Here is a 25785-nt window from a genome sequence, read left to right on the forward strand (position 1 = left end):
AAAACAAGAACTGTGGCCTGCTGGTCACTACCAAGAAAACACATTTTCCAACCTGCAGTTTTACCATAATTTACAGGATTCGCCCTAAACGTTTCCACATTTTAAAATGGAACTGAAATGGACTTAATCAGGATTACACATCAAATTAGTTTTAGCTTGCTAATTACTTCATTAGCATATTTTGCTCTAGTTTGCCCTCTAGTGGAAAAACAGAGACTACCCATCCATCCATCCATCCATTTTCTGTACTGCTTATCCTACACAGGGCCGCAGGGAGCCTGGAGTCTTTCCCAGGGGGACTCGGGGCAAAAGGCGGGGACACCCTGGAGGGGGTGCCAACCCATCACAGGGCACAATCACACACACTCACACACTATGGACAATTTGGAAATGCCACAATCAGCCTGCAATGCATGTCTTTGGACTGGGGGAGGAAACCGGAGTACCCAGAGAAAACCCCTGATGCAGGCAGAGAACATGCCAATTCCACACACACAGAGCGGAGGCGGGCTTCGAACCCCCAACCCTGAAGGTGCGAGGCAACGGCTAACCACTAAGTTGTAACTAATGCTGTTGCTACTGGTTTTATTGTGCTTTTTTTAATGTGATTATGCTTATGATTTTTTTTTATTTATGTAAAGCGTCTTTGTGCTCTATAAATAAAATGTATTATTATTATTATTATTATTATTATTATTATTATTATTATTATTATTATTAAGCCACTGTGTCCCCTAACAGCACAACACCTAACTAGCACATTTCAAATTTTTCAGTTCATTTTGTCCAAGAGATGATTTTAACTGTAAATATAATTATGTAAGAATTTAAACTAAATCTAGTGAAAATCCTTTATAAGTAAATACTAATTTGTCTCTCCCTCCCTCCTTTTTTTTTTTTTTTTTTTTTTTTTTTTTTTTTTTTTTTTTTTTTTTTTTTTTTTAAACAAAAAGCCATTTATTACCAAAAGCCAACCTCACCCATATGCTCCCCTCATATAATGTTAGCTAGTGTACTTTTTCACTCTCAAGCCAAACTACACATTAGAAAATTGCCTATATAATATCTAGTTAATACAGAAATATAAGTTCTAAAGGTTTCAACTAAATTGTAAATTAAATTGCAAAAACCTTTACTTCAGACCTTTTCTGGTTGCCGCTCTATCGTAACAGGAGCAGTGGAAAATTCCAGAAAATGAATCTTGACCCAATGCGCCTGTTCCCTGTCAGGTTTGCATCCCAGCATGCTGAGTTTCCCATTATCAACCCAGCTGTGTAACTTTGTAATAAATAAATAAATTTTAAAAAAGCAGGTGTTTGGAAGATGGGAGGAAATTGGAGAACCCCGAGGAAACCCACACAGACAGTAACAGGATCGAACAGAGGACTCTGGAGGTGTGAGGAGGCAATGCTACCTGCTGTGCCACCATGCCATCTCATAAAAAACAAAAATTATTTTATTTTTAAAGATGTACTTACCTATTATTTAAATTCATATTTATGTTAGCTAGTATACAATACTGAAAAGCATTTATTGTATGATGTTACAGTGAACATTGAACAGCTTCTGTTGGTTTTATGTTTAGATAGATTTCATAATATATTACATAACTGCATTAGGTTTTATGAGCTATCTCTCTAGCACTGCCTACCCAATCTGTCTCTTTAGCTCTTTATTCCTGCTTACACTAGAGCACTTCTATTGCACTGAAGCTCAATCATGATGAACTCCAGCATCCTGTGATTATGGAGAGTTATTGAATTTCTTGTTAAGCAAATATGACTCAAGAAAAGACATCCTGCTAAAATATCACCCAGCATGCTGAAATACACTCACTACTGCTGCTGTGCAGGCTGTGAGGTGAGCACTTCAAGCTTTTATGGGCTCAGCAAGTAAATCAACATGATTTGTTATGTTCTCTGTATTTCACCTGACACTTGGACTGTTAACAGAATTACAGAGCCGGTCTCTAATATTGTCTAATCACAATTCTGGGCACAGTGGATTCAATCTGAGCCCAAGGTTGTGTTCTCATGATGTTTTTAACATTGTTGTGGACTTCCCTTCACCTGGATTTATAGTAGGTTTAAAATTTGGCTCTAGAAATATCTTTACCTTTTGCAGTTTGGCCAAAAGTAAATATAAATACAACTGTAAAATTAATGAAACTATCTTTAAATGCGTTCTGCTCCATTATCCATAATAGATAGTAAATAAGTATTAAATTTTGGCCGAAATGTAAATATGTATAACAGATGATTTTTGTTGGCTATCCCTAATCCCTGTTGGCTATTTTAGTGTGTTTTTGTAATAAGCTGTGCAGAACTACAGCATGTTAGCTGGGTTAAGTGGAATAGTAACTGAATGTTTTATGAAGGTGGTCTTTAATAAGGAACAGAGGGCTAACCCCCACCAGGACTAATTTAACAGGTGTCCATTGTAACCATGACATCTTATAGTTCTCATCTTCCATTAGGGATTCAATCAGATCCATAAGAAATGTACACATTGTATGTGGCTTTATAAAACATAATATTGAACAGAAATAGGTGAACTAAATATATTGTGGTCTAAAAAATACAATATAAATAATAAAAATACGTTGTATTGTTTGTGGCTCCTCATGGATCAGTTAGAATATAACCAACGATGGACCACGGACAAAATGTTTTTAGGAAACTAAATGTGAGAATAATACATCAAATGGCCATGTCTCTGTAGTTACAGGGTGACTGAATGTGGACAGTTGAAGATTGGAAAAACATGGCCTGGTCTTTTTCCAATCTTCAACTGTCTCTTTTCGGTGAGTCTGTATCCACTGTAGCTTCAGATTCCTGTTCTTGGGTGACAGGAGGGCAATCTGATGTCATCTTCTGCTGTTGTAGCTCATCTGCCTCAATGCTCCACATGTTGCGCGTTCTGAGATGCTTTTCTGCTCACTATGGTTGCAAAGAGTGCTCATTTGAGGTACCGTAGCCTTTCTGTCAGCTGTTTTTTTGTTTTTATGTACCATTTTGTGTAAACTCTAGAGATTGTTGTGTGTGAACATCTCAAGAGATTTTTTCAGCAGGTTCTGAAATACTCAAACCAGCCTGTCTGGCACCAGCAACCATGCCACGGTCAGAATCACTGAGATCACATGTTCCCCTCTTTCTGGTGCTTGATGTGAAAATTAACTGAAGTATCTCTATGATTTTATGCATTGTGCTGTTGCCATGTGATTGGCTGAGTGGATAGTTGCATGAATGTGCAACTGTTCCTAATAAAGTGGCCGGTGTATATTCTCAGCTTATATTGCCACCTTGTGGAACTGTATGGAATTAATATTTATTCCAGTTCAAATATGTTTATTTATATATAAATAGTTTACATTTGTATATAATACATTAAAATAATTGAAATGTTTATTATATAACAGTTTTTTATAACAGTACTTTACATGTAGTAGTAGTAGTAAGAAGAAGAAGAAGAAGAAAATCAGCCCATTTAGAATTAAAAATATTTGGCTAATTTGTTTTGTTTGTGTTTTAGGCTAATATAAAAGATTTTCAGTGTGAGTTATGAAAAATTAATTGAAAAGTTTGTTTAATATTAATATCAATATTATTAATTATATGTAACAGAAGGCGGAATCCCAAATGTCTGCCTTCCACTTGTCTGTATTTACTACATAGTGTATAAAATAATGGCTTCTGCATCCTACTTAGTGCACTTTAAGTCCATCAGGTTGCCATGGAGGATTCAGCCCAAGCAGAGAGCACGCTAAGGTGTTAATACTTCCGGTTTGTTGCCATGCCAACAGAACGCTTAAACAACAACAGGGAGCGAGTGAATTGCGGGTTTCTATTGCGCGTATTTTTTTTCTTACTTCTTTGAGAGAGTCATTCTGGTGTGATTTTTTGTTGTGGGATTGAAACTATGAGCCAGCGACATGTTTTACAAGGTGAGAAAGTAGTTTAGAGCTGGAAGATTAAACAGTGTCTCTGCTTAAGCATTAGGATTATTTATCATTTATTATTTATCATTCTCACAGGTATTTTATAGTTAATTCAGGAATCACTGTAGATTATTGCTGTGCTTTATTATACTTTGAACCTTTCAACTTTAATATTCAAGCTTTTATGGATGTAGAAAAACTGCTTCATTCATACATAAACAAACAAACCAATTATTATTATTATTATTATTATTATTATTATTATTATTATTATTATTATTATTATTATTATTTCAAATATAGCTTGTCTTTAACAAAACAGTTACAGTAGCCTACACTCTCAGAAATGAAGGTATCAAACTGGAAAAGTGCACCATTAGTTAGTGGTGGTCCTTAAGGTCCCACCATGTACCATAAAGTATTTTCCAAAATTTTAACATTTGATATGTTGCAGTTTTTGAGCAGTACCAGAAAGAAAGGATGAAGTTCGTGCAAACAGTTTCAGAGCTTGCAACAAGACCTCAGAATATCGAAACACTTCAAAATGCAGGTACGTGATCTTGTTAATCTTTTGCATGTTGTGGGGAAATAAATGTTTATATTATTAATAATAATAATCTTTATGTATACAGATTACCTTTCATACAAAATGCAGTTCAAAGTGCTTTACAAAAAGACAGTTATATAAAACAATAAAAGAACAGATGTAAAAGAAGAGTTTAATTAAAACATTAGAATGTTAAAAGATCAATCCTGATAAATAGTTAATTAAAAGCTAAATTAAACTGCATAAAATATGAAAATAGAGAAGGGAAAGGGAGAGGTGGTGCCTCACAGGCTGGAATTTAAAACAAGTTAACGGCCAGACTGGTTCAAGCTGAGTGGAAGGCTATGGTAACCACTCTTTACAACCGTGGTGAGCAGAAAAGCATCTCACAGTGCACAACACATTGAACTTTGATCAGCAGAAGACCGCATCAGCTTCCACTCCTGTCAGAGCAGGAGTCTGAGGTTACAGCAGGCACAGACACACCGAAACTAGACAGCTGAAGACTGGAAAAAGACCAGGCGACGGTTTTCTGATGTTTTCCTCTGTGCAACATTCTTCTTTTTTTACTTAAAGTGCAAAAGATATAGTGTGTATATATATATATATATATATATATATATATATATATATATATATATAGTATATAGTGTCTCTATTTTTGTTTAAATCAAATGTGTGTTATATTATTAGTGTTGTCTATGTGCTTGTCTTTGTTATCTTATTATATTATTATATAATATACTATAATATTTTATTATACTGTTTAATATGTAATGTCTATTAAAACAATGAGAGCTCAACGTATAAGTCAAATCCCTCAAATAAAGCCTGATTCTGGTTCTGATTTTCATACTTCATTTTCAAATTTTTCATTTATTTAATTATTACATTTAATTATTATTTATTTATTAGAACAGATGTCTTGTGAAAACATTGTTGGCATTGCTGCCTGGACAGTTTTCCTTTCCTCACATGCAGTATTCTCTCCGTCTCTCTCTCTCTCTCTCTCTCTGTCTCTCTCTCTCTCCGTCTCTCTCTCTGTCTCTCTCCGTCTCTCTCTCTCTCTCTCTCTCTGTCTCTCTCTCTGTCTCTCTCTGTCTCTCTCTCTGTCTCTCTCTCTCTGTCTCTCTCTGTCTCTCTCTCTGTCTCTCTCTCTCTCTCGTTTCAGGTGTGATGTCCCTCCTGAGGCCTCTCCTCCTGGATGCGGTCCCGACTATCCAGCAGACGGCCGCTCTGGCTCTTGGAAGACTCGCCAGCTACAACGATGACCTGGCCGAGGCTGTGGTGAAGGGAGACATTCTGCCTCAGCTCGTTTACTCTCTGGCCGAGCAGAACGTAAGACTTCAGTGCAGCATTACAGCTCTTAGTTTAAAACATTGGATTAAACTGGTGAGGAGCTGGGAATGTATCTGCTAATGCAGGAGACCTCAAAGTTGCCTTGGTACAGTTGTCCTGATCATTACACTATAGGCACTGAGAAATAACGCAGTAGATAGAATCCTGTAAAACATCCTCAGTCCACATGGCAGAAAAAAAGGCTGTGACATAAAACACAAACTGTTATTCCTGCCTTGATGGTAAAGGTCCACGGGTCAGGAGAGTTCGGTTTTGTTCTCCTCCTCAGGGAATTTTCATTAGTACCGAGATACAAAAATATTGGTGACAATTTTTATTTCTTTGTATGGATTCTTTTAACAATTCCAGATCTGGGAATATAATCAAATGTTTGCTGTTACTCTCAGCACAAGGGTTTCTCAGTTTGTCACTTTGAAGGAATCTCTGAAGGTTTTATGTAGGACCATTCATCCCTACTTTATAAAGAGAATAACCTTTAGAAAGCTAGGACAGTTAAGCTCATATATTATATACAATTTTTTTCATTTTTTTATTGAAAAATTCTAATGAAAAATCAAAATTTTACAATTTTCAGCTCACCTTTAAAGTTGCAGTTTGTAAAATTTAAAAGTGCTTTTGGGCCTACATTCTGTGAAAAAATAACAGTTCCTTGAGGGTTCTTTGGGTGGGTAAGGGTTCTAGCTTTCTAAAAAGGTTCTACTTGGAAACCCCTCTGTTAACATTTTTTCAAGAGTACATAATGATCATATGTGACTAGATCCAACTACTGTTTACAATTTTTCTGGCCCAGAAATTATCCCTGCCCATAGCTGGAACTATCCTTTTTTTTTTTCCTTAAAAGGGGACTCAGTGTTCATTGGTAAAATGTTTAAAGAGCAGAGGAAGGCTTGTCACAGTTTTATGTGTAATAAAAATTTACCTTATGGACAGCAGAGATCGCTGAAATTACAAACCGCTCCTTTAATTTTACTGACATCATATCAGATCAACCACACTGACATCAGTTTCAGAGAAGTGGCATTTTAAAAGGACTTTAAGCAAATTATATTTTGCTCGAATTTTCACACAATTAATAGTTAATATTTAATTAATTAGGTGTTATCTGTATGTGTGCTCTCATGTTCTGCTGTAAATGTGAATGAATTCCACAGCGCTTCTATAAGAAGGCAGCGGCGTTTGTTCTCCGTGCCGTGGCGAAGCACTCACCCGAGCTGGCACAAGCCGTAGTAGACTGTGGTGCCCTCGATGCTCTCGTCGTCTCTCTGGAGGAGTTCGATCCTGGAGTGAAAGAGGCTGCTGCATGGGCTCTGGGCTACATCGCTCGCCACAACGGCTGTAAGTCTGAAGATTTCAAAGCAACACCTCTAACCTCATGCTGTAACTAGCTGTGAAGACATCAAGGTCTGGACTTCAGTAGCGTCAGGTTTTGGAGTTTTTTTGCATTTATATGTGGAGTTTTACGGTAAGCAACAGACCCTTGGTGGGAAAAGCTGCTGCTCATCTGTTTTAGTTAAGATGTAGACAATCAAAGTTTACATTATTACTAATTACTGTGTGAAAGATGTTTTTCTTTGAATCAAATATTCATTTTGCATAAGTTTCAATTTAAACAGTCAATTTGTAATCAATTTGTAGGTTATAATATACAAAATAATGAACATTTCAATTCTATGATTCACAATAAATAGATAAAATAGATGATTTATTCAGAGTATGAATCTCTACTCTGTTGTTGTTTATATGAAGTCAGTTCACTGTGACAATTTTGGAAAAAATATGCAAGGAAAAATCTATTAAAAAGCATGGTTTAAAAAAATGATTAAAAACATAATAATAAGTAGACAAAATATATTCTTGTAAAGGACCTCTTACATTATGTGACCCTTTAATACGAAGTTAACTCAGTGTCATTTTTAAAAAAAAGCAAAAAAATACTTCCAAAAAAAGGCTCTAAGATGTGAAATTGCCTATTCCTAGGCTGAAATGTTCAGGCAGTGTAGGTTGTTTTCTTTTGTTTCAAGTTGGAGCTGTAGGACATCCATAAAAATGTCCTTTATCCATTTTTAGCAATAGCACTGCATCACACTGTCTCAGAAACCTATTACACGTCTGTTTGAAACATGAAGTTTGCTTAATGATAAACTGGTAGCCTTAATTTTCCATGACTTGTTAGCTACTTTAGCCTCCAGTGCAAAACTGTAGAAGCAAACTTCAGACATCAGACATGTTTTGGCTCATCGACTACATTCTGGCTAAGAAAGAATTTGGGTAAAAGTCATTTTTGCTCAACCTATTCCTTTAATTTAATGAAAGTCTCCCTTAATTAATTAAAGAATTAAAATCTGTAATGATAGTTGCACTAATCTTGAATCATAAACGACATAGTAATGCCCTTCTTCTGCTGTTTTCTCTAACGCAGCATTGGCTCAGGCGGTGGTGGACGCAGGCGCTGTTCCTCTGCTCGTTCTCTGCATCCAGGAGCCTGAGATTGCCCTGAAGAGGATCTCTGCTTCAACGCTGAGCGACATCTCCAAACACTCGCCAGAGCTCGCACAAACTGTAGTGGACACTGGAGCCATTGCACACCTGGCGCAGATGACCCTGTACCCAGACGCCAAACTGAAGGTCAGAGTAACAGCATCATCTGTGATGCTTTGACCAGATTTTCCAACATGGACGTCTGTGTGGTTGGCACAATTTTACTAATTAACACTTTTAAAGTGATATTTATATCATTTATATAGAGGCACGTGTTCTCGGCTCTCGGCCAAATCTCCAAGCACTCTGTGGATCTGGCAGAGATGGTGGTGGAGGCTGAGATCTTCCCTGCTGTACTGGCCTGCCTTAAAGACCCAGATGAGTATGTGAGGAAGAACATCAGCACGCTGATGCGAGAGATCACAAAACACACCCCTGAGGTACCCAACATGGAGACTAAAGCTTTTTCAAGCAGAGAACATGGAGAGTGAACAACTGGAGAGCACATGTGCCTTATCTCATCCATTGTATTATCAAGTTTTTTTCAACAGCATTCCTTAATGATATGTTTCTTAGCTCAAGGCCATGTGCGTGTGTGTGTGTGTGTTTCCCTCCAGTTATCCCAGATGATCGTGAACGCTGGAGGTGTAGCCGCTGTGATTGATTATCTAGGGGACTCCAGAGGGAATGTGCGATTGCCTGGTATCATGATGCTTGGCTACGTGGCTGCACACTCGGAGAACCTCGCCATGGCTGTCATTGTATCTAAGGTCTGCTACTATAAGCTCTATTTTACGGCCTATCAGTTTCTTACTCTGGCACATGAGGAGATACAAGGTGCTTTGCTCCATTAGTTATGGAAAAATGCGATGCGCATGTGCAGGAGCTACGTGATAAAGTATGAGTTGCTTTTAATTGTTATTTAAACCACATATCTCTCATTATTGCTGGTATATGGGTCTCTTCCTATTCCTATTAGATAAGAGCCAGGCCTTGTATGACTGAAAATGTTTAGCCGAGACTGTTGCTAAGATGGCCGCTGATTACACGATAAGATAAGATGAGATGAGATGAGATGAGATGAGATAATCCTTTATTCGTCCCCCAATGGGGAAATTTGCATTGTTACAGCAGCAGATATAAAGATATAAAAAAATATATAAGTATAAAAATATAAAAGAGAGACACACCAAGAATGCACAAAAACACAAACACACAACAGTATTAAACTGACTAAACTACTAGATTACTACTACTAGAAGAACCACTGGTAGATGGTAGTTCCTACTAAATGATTACATTTATTCATTCAGATGCATTTACAAGTAGGGCAGCATCCAATCCAGTCACAGGCCTGAGCATTTGAAGTTTAAAGGTCTTAATTAAATGCCAGCAATGTTTCTTTGGCAGCAGTGGGAAGTGAACTTGCAGCTTTACGGTCCCTAGTACAGAATCATAACCAATGATTCACCACAGATTACCAGTATTTACTATATATTACCAGAGTCATCAGGCAAACTATTTACTTAATCAGTACTTATATCACTTACATTACATTTGCGATTATAATTTGTTGTAATTTATCAGTGTCAGCACTGATGTTTCTCATCTCTGCAATTCTCACTGCTCACCTGAACTCTCCACTAGGGTGTACCACAGCTGGCTATCTGCCTGGCGGAGGAGACGGAGGATCACATGAAGGCTGCAACAGCCTGGGCACTGGGGCAGATCGGCCATCACACACCTGAGCACGCAAGAGCTGTGGCCATGTCCAACGTGCTCCCCAAACTGCTGAGTCTCTACCTGGACACACACAGCTCTGAGGACCTGCAAGTCAAGGTGAAAGATTCACCAAAAAAATGGCAAAATAGCTCAATTCCATGAATGGACTATGATCTAATACTGATTTTAGCACACTCTTGTTGACTTGGGTCCTTAGGAAATATAGGGCCCTGGGTACATATAGCTCCATGTAGCAACTTAGAGTCCTATTTATTTAGGGCTCTTGGAATATAAAACCTTATATGCAGTAGGTTCAAGGGAACACAGGACTTTGGGTACGTAGGGCCCATGGAATATAGACTCACATGACTGTAGGGTTCTGGTAACTAAGAGTCCTGGAAATGTAGAGCCATTGAAATATAGGCCCTAAGAACCATAGGATCCCTGGAGCATAGTTCTCTAGTTATTACAGAGCCCAGGGAGCATAGCCACCTTTGAATGTAGGGGTGTGGGAACACAGGGGACTAGGTGTGTAGTCCCTAGGAATATAGGGCCCTCTGAATGTAATCCCTAGGAACATATGGTCCCTAGGAATATATGGCCCTGGGTATACAGTCCCTATGAATATAAGGCCCTAGGGGTAGAATGTATTTTTGATAGACTTCAAAACACTTTTATAAGTCGCTCTGGATAGGGGCATCTGCCAAACGCCTTAAATGTAAATGTAAATGTAGGTGTAAAGTCCCTAGGAATACGGGGCCTGGGTATATTGTCCCTAGGAATATAGGGCTCTGGGTATATAGTCCCCAAGGCCAAAGAAAGGTACTTTAGAACGCGTAGTTTCTGGTTGTAATACGACAAAACACAATCTCTCTTGATGCAGGCAAAGAAAGCTTTAAAGAGCATCCTTCAGAAGTGCACTTACCTTCCAGCACTGGAGCCGCTCCTCTACGAAGCTCCCAGCAATGTTCTCAAACACGTCATCTGCCAGTTCAGCAAGGTCCACTGCAGGTTCTCCACTAAACACATAGCGTTTCTTATTGAAGGCTGGCTGTGTGAGGGAATCCTCGGTCCTGTTTTTTTTGTGTCCTGCAGGTTCTTCCACATGACAGTAAAGCACGGAAGTTGTTTGTAACTAGCGGAGGACTGAAGAAGGTGCAGGAAATTAAAGCCGAGCCCGGTTCTGCTCTGCAGGAGTACATCAACGCCATCAACGCCTGCTACCCCGAGGAGATAGTCAGGTTTATAACTGTTCTTAATGAACATTTATTCATGACAGAATGGAACAATCACCTTCTACTTGTGCATCAGGATACATTTTTCATTAATTGATCTTTCTTTAACAGGTACTACTCACCTGGATATTCAGAAGCACTACTGGAAAGGATCGAGAACTATCAGCCTGTTTAGGACAGGAAGCTCATCTCCACGATTAGCACTCTTTACGGCTTTATTAAATACTCTCATTAAATTCATGGCTCTGTGATATTTGCCATTAGCATTTGATTATTGACCCTGTGTCGCAGCACTGTATGTAGTATACTGTCAAATGGGATTTTAATTTTTTTCAAAGTAAAAATATGTTTTTATGTTTTCACACTTTTATTAATAAACAACAAGAAATCACTTAAAATTGAGAAATAGAGGAATAGTAGGTTCTAAAGCATCAATAAACCCAGTGAGTGCCTTTTATTTATATTCTTGCTTGTATATATTTTTATTTGTGTATAGTTTTCTTTTTAATAAGCAAGACACACTTGTGGAAAATGTAACACTTAAGCATTGTTTTATTAGGAATGTCTATATATCTAACTTCCTTCCTAATTTTTCCCGTCACTATGAAATATGAGCCGCGTGTGTGACGAATCTGCAGATACTGATCCAAAAATAAAATAACACGTTTTCAGAATGGCGAAAGTGTCACAGTGAACGCGGACGATACGTCTACCTTTTTCCAGCTATTTCATCAGACTGATGCGGCTTAGCTTTTTGCCTACCCGCATTCGGACAAACCCCGCCCCTGTGCTGTGATTGGCTAACAGTTCATCTCTACGCTCTGCTCAGTGATTGGGCAGTGGAGAAAGGCGGAAGTGAAGATGAGGACGAATGTCGAGCAGAATGAAGTGACTTTTAGGCGTCATTTTGTTTTTTAATTTGTCAGTTCGGCTGTAAATAATGTCCTAAGTTGTTTTACATGGTTTCTTTTTTCCCCCCAAAGTATTTTCAATGTCTGGTGTGGATTAGATGAGGAAGATAAACTCAATAACTTTAGCTAACAATATTCTGTAAATTAGTCCTTTACAGCCATGTGGTGTAGATTTATAATCTGCAGTTTTCTGTGACTTTATCATTCTCTAAATACATTATAGTTTTTTGTAGGTTAGTTTTTTTTTTTTTAAAAAAAAAGAGGATTTGACTGATTTAAACGCCATAGTCTGCTCAAGGTTAGTACAGCATTAGAGTCACTCATAATGAAATATTCCATAATAGTGACTGAAATGTTACAGAAAAGTGTCTAACCTTCACCTTTTACCTGCATGTGTCCTCATCATGTGTAATAACAATTAATTATGTTCATCATCATCATTGTTATTATTACTATTATTATTATTATTATTATTATTATTATTAATGTAGTTATTATTATTAATAACAACAACAACAATAATAGTAATGATTCATTCATTTGTTTTTAGTAACCGCTTTATCCTGGTCAGGGTTGCAGGGTCGAGTCTATCCTGGGAACACTGAGCATGAGGCAGGAATACACCCTGTCCATCACAGAGCACCCTGCACACACACATATTCACACATAGAGGCAATTTAGTGTCGCTAATCCTCTTACAGGCATGTGTCTGGGAGGTTGGAGGAAACCGGAGAAACTCGGAGACCATGCACAGAAACTCCACACAGATCCAACCTGGAGTGCTGGAGCTGTGAGGCAGCAAAGAGGCCTACTGCACCACTGTGTCGACTGATAATAATAATAATAATAATAATAATAATAATAATAGTTAATAATAATAATAATGCATGTTTATAGTATAACTATCAAATGAAACAGATAAGTGTAGTAAAATGTAGAGAACAGTTAGAAAGTTCCATGAGTCATTAAGTTGGTAGAAAAGACAGGATTTTAGCTGTTTTAAATCTCAGTAAAGTACTGGTTTATGTCATAAATAACTGCATGGCTCTGTTGCTGTGAATCACCATCAAATATTTGTTAATGATGCCAATACTTTTTCAATATTATGCGAATCGTTTTTGTAAAAAAAAAAACTGTAAAAAAAAAAATTAATTGAATTATAAATTTATATAATCTTTTTGTTCTTTGGTAATCCTAAAGGGTACCAATAATTCTGGAGCTGGTTGTGTAGCTCTAGCTTTCTAATTTAGTCATATTTTACTGAGGCCAATAAAATTAATATACATTCAATAAAATTGTAATTCACATATAAGAGATGAAGTTGTCATTTTTCAAGGATGAATTTAATTGTGAAAGATTGTCAACATATTCCTGAGCACAGCGACCTGAAGAAAAGGTTATTTAATAACCACTCCAAAAATTGTGTGAAGTTTGACAGAAATATGGTAATATTGGCAAAAACTATGTAGGAAAATGGTTACAAAAACAAGAAAAATTCGAAAATTCAGTATCAGTAATTTAGTAAAAAAAAAAATCTCAAAATACAAAGCAATAATATTAAATAAAATAAATATAATAATATGTTTAAAGAATAAAATGCTTAAAAAAACATACAAAATAAAAGAAACAGAAAAAAGGCAAAAAATGGCTTGGAGTTTTTACTTTCATATTTTCACCCTTTTCTGCATGCCTACATAAAAAGTATTTTCCACAGATAATGTGATTTATTGATTTATTTATTATTGATTTGTTTCTGTTTCTGTTTCTAATCAGTGAGTTCACATCTGTCCAATCAGCAGCTCGCTTGTGTTCCCAAAAACAACAAATCCGAGCGAGGAGGCGGGATTCACTGGACCAATCCTAGCGCAGGACTGAGGACACATCTGACCAATCCGCGCGCAGGACTGAGGACACATCTGACCAATCCTAGCGCAGGAGGCGGGATTTGACGGAATACGGGTAGGAGTGAAAACAAGGCGGTTTCGCCGCTCGGTTCTCCACATGCTGCGCAGAGCGACATCAGCAGTGCTGCGGAGTGGAGCCGAAATTTCAGCCGCTGTCCTTTTCATCCTCCCTGGGACCAAAGCCAAGCCTCAGCCGCTCTGTGCTTCCCGTGTCATCATCAGACCTGTTTCTCTCACAGCCTGCTTGAGCAAGAAGAAGAGGAGAAGTCTGTGGTTGGAGCAACGTGGAGGAGAAAACATGGGCAGCAACATGGAGGAGATTCTAGCTCCACTGAGACAGGCAGTGAAGGAGCAGGTCAGAAAGATGGAGTGAAACCTCATTTATTAGGGTGCATCTTAAACCCTACCTGCATGTCCTTTAATAAATGAGATGCTCAGTAATTAATGAGTGTGATTTCCTTTTCCTTTTCAATGTTCACTCATTAATGGTCACTCACTGGGGTTCCATTAAAGCACCAGACCCAAGCTGAATGAAACCGGAAGTGTGTATGCAGTGGTTTTAAATTTATATCAAGCAGCTCAGAGTTTTTATTGCTTCTTTATTGCCACGTTTATCACAGGCTTTGTGCCAAATTCCTCCTTTCTCCTTCAATCAGGATCACAATCCTGTTGATGACCTGAAATGCTTTCTTTGCACTTGTATCCCTCTTTCCTTTCACTTTCTCTCAGTCCTGCATTGCCACGTCTGAGCATCTGAGCATCTGTCTGACAGGCTGTGTCTCAAATCACTCCTTCACCTCCTACACTGTAGGGCTGTTCCGGTCTGAGTGCAGGCGGTATGATGTCCTAGTGGAGAAAGATCACGGTTTCTCGGTATGGTGGTGGAAATGAAAGGACGATTCTGTTACCAAAAAATGCATTGCAATCCAAAAGTATTTCGCAGGTCGCCCTGTGATCGACTTTTGCATAAAATCTTGCGTTATCTGTGTTTATCACGTCGTTATTATAAGGTGATGGAGACTTCGGCTGGGAGGGAGGGTGGTGTGCTGATCCAAAAAAAAAAACAAAACAAAAGTGAAGTGCTGCCAGAAAAATAGATAGTTGCTTTGTTTAGTTCTGATCAGTTGTCATGATCTTCAGTGCATGTGATAGCTAGTGTGTATGATAACATCAGGAAGACGCTACGATCACCAGCATTGGTTTCACCGTAACGTGTGTTTACGTGAATAACGGATCGCAGTGAACCCGTTCGATTATACGTCGTGAATCTGTGGCACCATAACGACACTACAGCAGAGAAACCAAACAGCAGGCGTCTGGTGACTACACTGCACCCTGTTCCCTCTGTGTGTTCGGCGTTTGAGATTCAGCCCTCTGGAGATGTAGTGAAAAGGGTGGAGTGACGCAGAACAGTTGGATTTCGTCTCAGTGCTGAAGACTGAGCAGGGCTTTGGTTTTTCACTTCTTCAATTTACAGTTGCAGCTCTCGGTTTGATCTCTATGTTTCCTTCTGATGCGCAGGGCGATCTGGTGCGGCAGATGAAAGCCGACGGTGCTCCTGACGTGGACGTCACCAAAGCTGTGGCGGAGCTCAAAGCGAGGAAGAAGATCCTCGAGGCAAAGGTGAGAGCCGAGAGCCGTTATTTTCTCATGTGCAGTCACTGTCCGGTTAAGTGAATCTAATCTAGTTACATCTTTCTATTCATTTATCACATGCTTTTTCTGACTAATGTCCAAGTGGGATGGAAAGAAAAAAGCTGAGCACCTGAGAGTTAAGTTTTGCCCAAAGGTCTAACAGTTGACACTAATAATCTGATTGTTGTCTAATTTCTGTAGTTATTTATTTATTAAAGTAAACAGCATACTACAAGAACTTTAATTTAAAGATACTGGATTTCTGACGGACACCTGCGTTTTAGACCTCATCATCTGATATTGTTTGATTTTCTCCACATATGCACCAAAAAGTTGTTTGTCTCGAAACGAAGGCGTCTCTCCGCCAGGCTGTAGTCTGGCGTTAATTCTTTTCTATCAGCACACTACACTCGCTTATTGCACGTTTATTCTCGCGTTGTTCCAGGAGCTCTCACTGCAGGCTAAAGATGACATCGTGGACAGAGTGAAGATGGAGGACACGCTGAAGAGACGCTTCTTTTATGACCAAGCGTTTGCCATCTATGGAGGTGAGGTTTCTCACTGGTGAACACACTCGCGATCGTCATTCAGACATGCTGAACTGTGTACGGAGGCTGAAAAGTTAGGCACTTGTAATGATGTGATATTTTATTTAATGGGAGTGTGTAAGTGGTTTGACGGTTTGGTGGGTGGGTGTGTGTGTGTGTGTGTGTGTGTGTGTGTGTGTGTGTGTGTGTGTGTCAGGCGTGAGCGGTCTGTATGATTTCGGGCCGGTCGGCTGCGCTCTGAAGAACAACATCTTGCAGGCGTGGAGGCAGCACTTCATCCACGAGGAGCAGATTCTGGAGATTGACTGCACGATGCTCACGCCCGAACCCGTCCTCAAGTGAGTGCTCCCTGAACACTGTTCGATTCTCATAAGGCCAGTGCATCACCAGTTAGTTTATGGTTGTCGGGGCTTTTTTTGCCAAAATTTGTTCAGTATAATTAGTCTCACAGGGAATCATGCAACTGTGTCGTCAGCTGCGTTTGAAGCAGAGCTTTCAGGAGAAATTGCCACATGGTATTACTGACCCAGTTGTGGAAACGGTGCTAGTGATCAGGACCATCAGGAGATTTAAAAAAAAAAAAAAAAAAAAAACGGAGAGAGACAGATACATGGTAGTTTTGCTCTAACACTGTTTTGGTTAGAAACGCATCAAAATTCTTTTCCACTTTACAGTCGAGTGCAGGAACCCGTCCCAAATAGGAACCAACGGAACTTAGTACCCAATTGAGAGACGATCAAATCAATCACAGTGACGACAGCTTTGTTAAATTCTCACTCCTGATTGGTCACAAGGTGTTGATTCATTTTCTGTAATAATAATTTAGCTACAAAGCACAGCTTCGTATTAATTCACAAGGACTGCCACCTCCGCCTCGATCTGTCGTGAGTTCAGTGTAGAGCAGGTACCACAAACCACCAAGTGAACTGACAGCTGATAGAAGAAGCTGAGCTCCTGGATACAGCTGTACTTTGTGCAATTAAAAAAATAAATAAAAAACTTGAGTGTTGTTTCTCTTCCAGGACATCAGGGCATGTGGACAAGTTCGCTGACTACATGGTGAAAGATGTGAAGTGCGGAGAGTGTTTCCGTGCCGATCATCTCCTGAAGGGTTTGTCTTTAAACACACTCGAATATAGATCTTTGTGCAGTTTCCTCAGTAAGCTTTAAATTCTGAGATTTTATGGCTAGAGTGAGGCGAACTATAATATATATATATATATATATATATATATATATATATATATATATATATATATAAAATCGCACCTTTTCTGCTTCACACCCACACTGATCTGTTCTCTGAATTTCATCCGATGGCTGGATGAGGGTGAAGTGGAATTTCTAACCACACAGACGGCATACAGTCTGTAACCACCTGAACAGAACAGTCGTGAGCTTAGAGTGAAAAATATGGAACGTAATGTAACGAGCGTGCACACACACACGCACACACACACACTCACTCACTATACTAATACTATTGAAAATGCCATCACACACCTGTGTTTCAATCAGAAGGAAGCTGCCTAAGTAGGGTGCATTTTCGAGATAAAATCTGCCATATTTGGAAGGCAGCAGATGGACGTCCACACTTTGGATAAATTTCAACAAGCATTGGGTGTCTCCTTATTTTAGGCAGCTACAAAATTCTGGCAGTGAAATATTCATTTTTAACATTAAGTTAAAAAGACAGGAAATTGCTATGATATCAGAATGTACAACGTGCACATTAGCTAATATTTTCTGATCTTTTCTTGTTAATCCTATGTTCATGCTTGCAAGGGACGCTTGTAGTTTGTCTCTTGTCAGTGTGTAGTGTTGAAATGAACGATGAGTAAAAGTGAAAGCGAAAATGTCCAGTCTACAGCCCATGATGCGATTTATACACATTTTTGTTCAAAATCTATTTAAGTGTGATTTACATGTTAACGCTAGGCTGTGTACTAGCTTCACTGGCTACATATTAGCTACATACACTCACCAGATGCATCAACAATCTCTGCTACGACTTCGTAATGTCTCTACACACAAGTATTTGACAGGATTAAATGAAACCATGTTCGTCTTTTTTTTTTCCATGTTATACAGTAAATAGGAACTAACTTCAGTTCCTATTAACTAACTTCACAAACTTGTTTTTGTTATGTGAGTTTTTTTTTTATCTGGGTGATGGAACGAGTTTGCTTGTTTAGTCAACAGTTCAAGAGAATTCTGTGTGATTGTTGACTATGTATATTGTTTTAGTTCTCTATGTGTAAACTAGTTTAGATTTATAGTCAGTTATTCCTCTATAATTTAGCATCACCCAGATGTTTGAAAGACCCGTATTCATTTTTGTGTTTTTTTGTGTGATGATAAAGCTCATCTTCAGAAGCTGATGAGTGACAAGAAGTGCACACAGGAAATGAAGAGTGAAATGGAAGATGTCATCACTCAAGTAAGTCCTGCATTCTTATTTCCCATCACTGCATTCAGTGCAGAGTCTAACTGATTATGATACAAAATAAAAAAGCATTTTGACTGTTTAACAAGCAAGTTTGAGGTGCATAACATGAATGAATAAAATAAAACAGCAATAAAAACTGTATTGTAGTAAAAGATCTTTTGTATAGCTCTGTGCTTGAGCCGTGACTTAAACATAACCTTGTCTGCTGAATATTGTGGTTGAATTCTGTGAAAGTGCAGTCGTCTAAAAGAAACAGTATGCTTAGTGGAAAATGAGCTGGTGTGAATGAAGCGCCATCTGCAGGTTAAACAGTGTAGTAACATGCAGCTCATCACCAGAGGAAGTGCATGATTCTGCATGTGAAAATGCCACCTTAACTCAAGCAGACGTGTGCAGCTTTTCTTTTGTCCCCCCCAAGTGCCTGATAGTTACTGTAAAACCCTGTATGTACACACACTCCAGTTTCTACCTTAGGCAAGTGATTTGTGAAAGGATTTTATTGAAAATGTACTGCATGCTGCAACCCCAGCAGCAGGACTCCGTAAGGTTCCTCTTCATGATTAGCAGGTTTGCTTTAAAAAAAAAAAAAAAAAAGAAAAGAAACACCATACTGATTACTCTTTGACGCTCATCTCTACAGATGGACAACTACACTCAGCAGGAACTGGCTAATCTGTTTGTGAAATACAAAGTGAAATCACCCAGCACAGGAAATGACCTCACACCACCCATCTCATTCAACCTGATGTTCCAGACCTCCATCGGTCCTGGAGGTAACATGCCAGGGTGAGTCGAGACAGCTGCTAAACATCCGAAGAGCAGAAAATACAGCTTCCTTTAAAAGCAGTTACACCACAGCACTCTGCTCGATTCTGATTGGTCCGAAGGTGTTGATTACTTTCCTATAACAAAAGCTTTGGCTGTCGTTCCAGCTGCAAATCACAGGTTTATGTTAATGCACTCGCTCTAACACGTTATCGTTTCTATAGCAACAACTTGCACAGGGCCTTGTATGGTAGACGCTCCACATAAAAAGAATATATGATTAATTGTTGATATAGAGACGTTTTCTTTAAAGAGATGTTTATTTAGCATTTATGGAAGGAGTCTCCAGAGTCAGCACAGTGTTCATGTCGTAATGTTATTATTACATAGAAATTCTTGGCAAATTGTTGTGGAACAAATGCAATAAAATAAAATGTTATTAGAAAATAATCAACTTCGGGTGATAACAGTAATTCTGCTTTATCACAACACCCTGTCGTTGATTATTTTCCTATAATATCACATCCCCAGTGTTTTATTCCTCACTTATTTATCAGTGTATTGTAATTGTTTGATTTCTGCAGCTATCTGAGGCCTGAAACTGCTCAGGGAATCTTCCTTAACTTCAAACGTCTGCTGGAGTTCAACCAGGGCAAGCTGCCATTTGCTGCTGCTCAGATCGGAAACTCTTTCAGAAATGAGATCTCTCCTCGCTCTGGCCTTATTCGTGTCAGGTGGGTGAGCTGCAATTCATTACCAACCATTGTGGCTTCATTTTGTGAGTGTAGGATTCATTTGTGTGTTTCAACTTTCTTAGAGAGTTCACAATGGCTGAGATCGAGCATTTTGTCGACCCAAATGAAAAGGTGCATTCCAAATTCTCCAACGTTGCTGATCTGGAGGTCTTGCTGTACTCGTCCAAAGCACAGACCAGCGGTCAGTCAGCCCAGATTATGAAGCTGGGGGATGCAGTGGAGCAGGTGAGGGGAGTTAATGTGCACATATTTCCAGTTTAAACAAACAAAAAAAAAAAACTGGTGCAAAAAAGAGAAAATGCTATGTGCTGTCCTTTAGCAGCTCAGTCACTTCCTGTCTGTCCTTTATCGTTTTTTTTTTTCTCTGATGTACACAAACTTCTTTAAAGCTGTAATTAAATTCATGTAAGAAATATTATACAGCATACAAGTATTCCCCCTTTAATGTTTCTGTATTTTCTAGTGTTACAAACTGAGCTGGACTTAATTGGGGCTTTATATTTTGCTAAATTAATTATAAATAAAAACTTATTGTTATGAAATCCCCTAAAATAGTTCTAATGCAACCAGTTGTCATCAGAAGTCACGTAATTAGTTGAAATATGAGACAAAGTTCTAGAGAAGTATCAGAAGTTTGATCCAAAATTTGAACATCCAACAGCTAAACAGTACCACTAAATCCATTAATTAAAAAAAATGGAAAGAATACGGCGCAACTGCCATAATCAGCATGATGCTACCACCACCACGCTTCACTGTAGGAATAGTGTTCAGCGGTATTGGGTTTTTCGCCAAATGTGGCTCTGTGTGCCAAGCCCAAAATGTCCAATTTTGGTTTCATAGCTCTGCTTGTTTGGTGAATTTAGGCAACTAAGTGATTTTATGTAAAAACATTCTTGAAAATGCATTTTGATTTCAAAGTAAATTAAGACATGGGCTAACTTAGACAAACCTTTGATTGGTAGTGTGTATATAGGCTACTGGTGGGAAGATTGTTGACAGCAGTGCCCAGGTCTCAATCTATAAATACATTAGTGTCCAGTGTCTTGAAAACTTTGGTTTGGTTAACACTTCCACCTGTTTTTAGGGTGTTATCAACAACTCTGTCCTGGGCTACTTCGTCGGGAGGATCTACCTCTATCTGACAAAAGTTGGTCTGGCAAAAGACAAAGTGCGTTTCCGTCAGCACATGGACAACGAGATGGCCCACTACGCCTGCGACTGCTGGGACGCTGAAGCCAAAACCTCCTATGTATGTTGTTAAAGCTGTGAAATATTCCCATACATGCAGTCATTACCCCGGTGTCATGGTTTATTATCCGTTTGTTGGCTTGCAGGGCTGGATTGAAATTGTGGGCTGCGCTGACCGCTCATGCTATGACCTCTCATGTCACGCACGGGCTACCAAGGTCCCCCTGGTTGCTGAGAAACCTCTGAAGGAACCCATATCCTTTGATTGAAGCATTGGGCATTATTCTGTTAAATGGGATTAGTTAAAATTTGATCAGGTTTATTTAATCGATTACGTCCTTAACTGCTTCACACAAAGTCGTCAACGTGGTGCAGTTTGAGCCGAACAAGGGAGCCATCGGCAAAGAATACAAGAAGGAGGCGAAGCTGGTCATGGAGTACCTCGCCGTGTGTGATGAGTGTTACATCACAGATCAGGAGAAGCTGCTCAGTGAGAATGGGTGAGAATCAGTTTTACGCTGAGATAATAAGGGGTTAAACAGATTGACTGTATTGATGATCAGTGGGAAAACAAGATACAGTGTCCTTTAAGTATGTTGTTGCTCTGTGCAGTGAGTTCACCATCGAGACTGAAGGCAAGACCTTCAAACTCACAAAGGACATGGTGAGCATCAAGAGGTTCCAGAAGACACTTCATGGTGAGAGAAAATCTCTTTGAGATTGTCATGTCCTGTTTATACCTGGTTGTTTCATGCTACTTGAGTATCAGGATCATATCCAGGTAGGGATTGAGTGTACATGTGGAAGTGCTCTTCTCTGTTTTGATGATGTGATGGTACAAGAGCATCATGGATATTTTGACAGTCCATATCTGATCACAGATTGAACTGATTGGGCTTAAGGCATGTAACTTTCCTAAAAATTGATCAAATTGTGATGAAAATCGTACTTAGCTAGCAAGTTTGTGTAAAACTGGCTCCTTAAACTGCAAGGTGCCAAGGCAATGTTAGAAGTGTCCTAAATATAAAAAAATATTTACCTTTTTTTAAAGTACAGACGTCAGTATATGAAGTATATGAATCTCAGTTTGGTCAAAACCCAGTTCATCATTTTTGTCTTTTTTCCAGAATTCAGTTTCATTTGCATTTCACACCATTAAATGCAACTTAATTAGTAAGCGTAATAGCAAATCGTATCGGGGCGATTTATAAGCGTCATGAAACAACCAGGTGTAAATGGATTCTCAAATTATCAAATTATTAAATTAAATTCCTAAAAATGTGTGTGTTCCTCCTCAGTTGAAGAGATCACCCCCAATGTCATCGAGCCTTCCTTCGGTATCGGCAGAATCATGTACTCCATTTTCGAGCACACATTCCACGTCAGAGAGGGTGATGAGCAAAGAACGGTAAATAAATTTTGGCGAAACGATTCTTAATTTGGCGCAGCTTGTGATTCTGAAAGAGAACTGTTATGAGCGAAACTAACGTTACTGTTTTTCTGCTCAGTATTTCAGCTTCCCGGCTGTTGTAGCACCTTACAAATGTTCCGTCCTCCCTCTGAGCCAGAATCAGGAATTCATGCCTTTTGTGCGTGAACTATGTGAGTGTGCATGCCCTTTGTCATTTTGATCACTAAGTATTTTATTATATTATAATTAGTAAATGGAATTGGTTGACCTTGTGACCTCTCCACAGCTGAAGCCATGACCAAATTTGGCGTGTCCCATAAAGTGGACGACTCCTCAGGCTCCATCGGACGGCGCTACGCCAGAACGGATGAAATCGGTGTGGCGTTCGGAATCACTATTGATTTCGACACTGTGAACAAGATGCCACACACAGCCACTCTGAGAGACCGCGACACCATGCGGCAGATCCGAGCTGAGGTAATGTAACTGCACATCTAATATTTAAATCTTATTTTGATTGTTTTTTTTAATACTTTTTATATAAAACCCCAGTGAGTATTATTAATGTTGATAATAGTTATAGGAGGTTTTTTTTTTTCTGACAACTTCCTTCCACCTTGATTCTTGCACATTTTGAACTTAGCTGCCAGTTTACGTTTACGCCTCGGCCACTAGGTGGCGGAGGCATTATGTTTATGGGTTATCTGTCCGAGATTCTCATTAGCACAATATCTCAAGAACGAGCAAGTGAATGTTTGTAGGATTTATAAGGAATTATCATAACTAGATGAACTGAATAGATTCTGGAGTGGGTCCAAACAGGGTCAAGGTCACAGCAAGGACAAATGTCTGAAATAGTTTTTCTTCAGTAGCTTCCTTCCTGTTTGAAGTATATTTTAAGGCATACAAAATAGTAACAAGTCTGTTTAAGTTCTACTTGTTTATTAAGATATTTTTATTGCTTTTATCACTGTAACATCTAGATCATAAATTGTTGTACACTTTTCTAAAGGAAACATAGGGATTGTCAATAATCATGTAACGCTGACCAACACTGTAGTTGTTTTGAAATCTTTTAATCTATTACTACAATTTTGCTATTAGAAAACAAATATTGTGATACTTATGAAAAATCTACTCTTATATGAATGATTTGTATTTTTATGATTTTCATGAGTACTATGAATTTCTTGTGTAAATGCTTGTGTAACGTTTTTTTTATATCCAACTTGATAAATGAGGCCCCTTGTGATTATATTTTTTTTCCCCCAAATATAACAAGTACTATATAAGTTACCTGTTTATTACTTAGTATTATATACGTGCCTAATCAACCGACAGTTTATTTCAATTTTTTTTTTTGCCTTTTATAAGAAAGTATTCTTAACTGCGTACCTCTTTACTGAATACCTTCAGGTTCGCGAGTTACCCGAGATCGTGCGAGACCTCGCCAACGGTACCACCACATGGGCTGAGATTGAGAGCAAGTACCCCATCTTTGAAGGTCAAGAGACCAGCAAGAAGGACACAGCAGAAGAGTAGATTAAGATGCCTTACCTCATCCTGCCTCCTACACACAGGGCAACCATGCACATTTTTTACATTAGCACCAATAGGAAGAATTTGATTGCACCTGTAAAATATTAATGATCATTGTGAATGATGCACTCAGTTAGTGCTATAATTACAGCCATCTTATCAAATCATTAAAATATATCTTTATACAGCCATTGAGAGACTGTGTAAAGATGGTGGTTATTGTCACGGTTCAAGAAGAGAACATGCTTTAAAAGGGAAAACTGGAATTCAGGTATCATGGATATGCATGGAAATGCATCTTTGGTTCAATAAAAACAAAGCCAGCACTTTCTGGACCTCTAACATTGTGTGGTGGATTTTTTATATTTTTTTTATTTTTTTGGAAATATGAATGTGGGGCCTGCTGTAGATTCACTCATGTTGGACACGTCCCAGACTGTACTGCTTAGAGGGCACCAGGGTGGCCGATCACAATTTACGAGAGGGCTTGGCCCTAAGCAGTTATTTAGTAATACCTTTTTAACTTCTAAAAAGATTATAAAGATTATTCTCAAAAAATACATAATTATGCTCTATTTTTACCAAATAAATCTCTAGATATTGTGACTGAAATTGAGCAATACTTCAAATCACAAAGAAAAATACAGGATGATAAACTTACTGGCAGCATTTTTCTGTAGTTTTCTTTTCCTTACAGTCCTGTTACATTTTACAGTCCGTTAATTAGTAACCTAACCTCCTTGTGTTATAATGTTATTTACACTACAGTGTTAGTTTTGTAATGTCAGTTCAATTCAGTTTTATTTGTATAGCACTTTTAATAATGGACATTGTCTCAAAGCAGCTTTACAGAAATATATAAATTCAGGATATAAATTTTAAATTTATCCCTAATGAGCAATCCAGGGGCGATGGTGGTGAGGAAAAACTCCCTGAGATGATATGAGGAAGAAACCTAGAGAGGAACCAACTCAAAAGGGAACCCATCCTCATCTGGGTGACACCGGATAGTGCGACTATAAATGATTTCCTTCTATAACTGTGTACTACATGGTCAAAAAGTGTAATTGTGTAACCAGGAAATTCATCACAGTTTTCATATGAAGTCTGTTTGTTGTTCACTGAAGGAGACGTGAGTACAAAACAGTGGCAGTTGCAGTCCTAAAGCTATCATAGCAGAACTGTTCATATGAATTCTGGTCCAAAGCCATCTTCATGGTTTTTAAGTGGTACCATCCTCAGTAATCTCAGTGATCTTCAGGCTGTCCTGAAGTAATGTGGGGCCATCATCTAACATTTTTACATTTTACATGTTAACATTAAAGATCATGTGGATAACTGATAGTTCACAGTGTCTAACAAATAGTTGTTAAACTGCACCCTAGAACTCATTTTGTTC

General features: G+C 38.5%; 2 protein-coding genes across 3 annotated transcripts; both read left to right on the forward strand.

Annotated features, from left to right (window-relative positions):
* Window positions 1-283: 283 nt before the first annotated feature.
* Window positions 284-11981, forward strand: spag6 (sperm associated antigen 6). Of its 2 annotated transcripts, XM_026938124.3 has the most exons (11): window positions 3806-3943; window positions 4392-4487; window positions 5656-5822; window positions 6995-7178; window positions 8263-8468; window positions 8588-8761; window positions 8939-9091; window positions 9969-10160; window positions 10927-11043; window positions 11139-11284; window positions 11390-11979. In XM_026938124.3, the coding sequence occupies exons 1-11, from the start codon at window positions 3919-3921 to the stop codon at window positions 11451-11453; spliced, it is 1524 nt and encodes a 507-aa protein (XP_026793925.3). In that variant the 5' UTR covers window positions 3806-3918; the 3' UTR covers window positions 11454-11979. The 2 variants fall into 2 exon arrangements, with proteins under 2 accessions (XP_034154053.2, XP_026793925.3); XM_034298162.2 differs by lacking the exons at window positions 3806-3943; window positions 4392-4487 and adding an exon at window positions 284-532 and having other exon boundaries at window positions 11390-11981.
* Window positions 11982-12142: 161 nt separating this feature from the next.
* On the forward strand, window positions 12143-24728 carry gars1 (glycyl-tRNA synthetase 1). The gene is made up of 18 exons (XM_053227923.1): window positions 12143-12487; window positions 13963-14448; window positions 15615-15716; window positions 16174-16276; window positions 16473-16614; window positions 17299-17387; window positions 18640-18716; window positions 19366-19511; window positions 20075-20224; window positions 20308-20470; window positions 21333-21497; window positions 21583-21689; window positions 21790-21936; window positions 22049-22134; window positions 22735-22844; window positions 22945-23038; window positions 23134-23324; window positions 24264-24728. Exons 2-18 carry the CDS (start codon window positions 14191-14193, stop codon window positions 24387-24389), a joined length of 2256 nt encoding a protein of 751 aa, XP_053083898.1. The 5' UTR covers window positions 12143-12487; window positions 13963-14190; the 3' UTR covers window positions 24390-24728.
* Window positions 24729-25785: the final 1057 nt, after the last annotated feature.

The sequence above is a fragment of the Pangasianodon hypophthalmus genome, chromosome 22 (genome assembly GCF_027358585.1).
Source record: "Pangasianodon hypophthalmus isolate fPanHyp1 chromosome 22, fPanHyp1.pri, whole genome shotgun sequence".
Taxonomy (NCBI): domain Eukaryota; kingdom Metazoa; phylum Chordata; class Actinopteri; order Siluriformes; family Pangasiidae; genus Pangasianodon; species Pangasianodon hypophthalmus.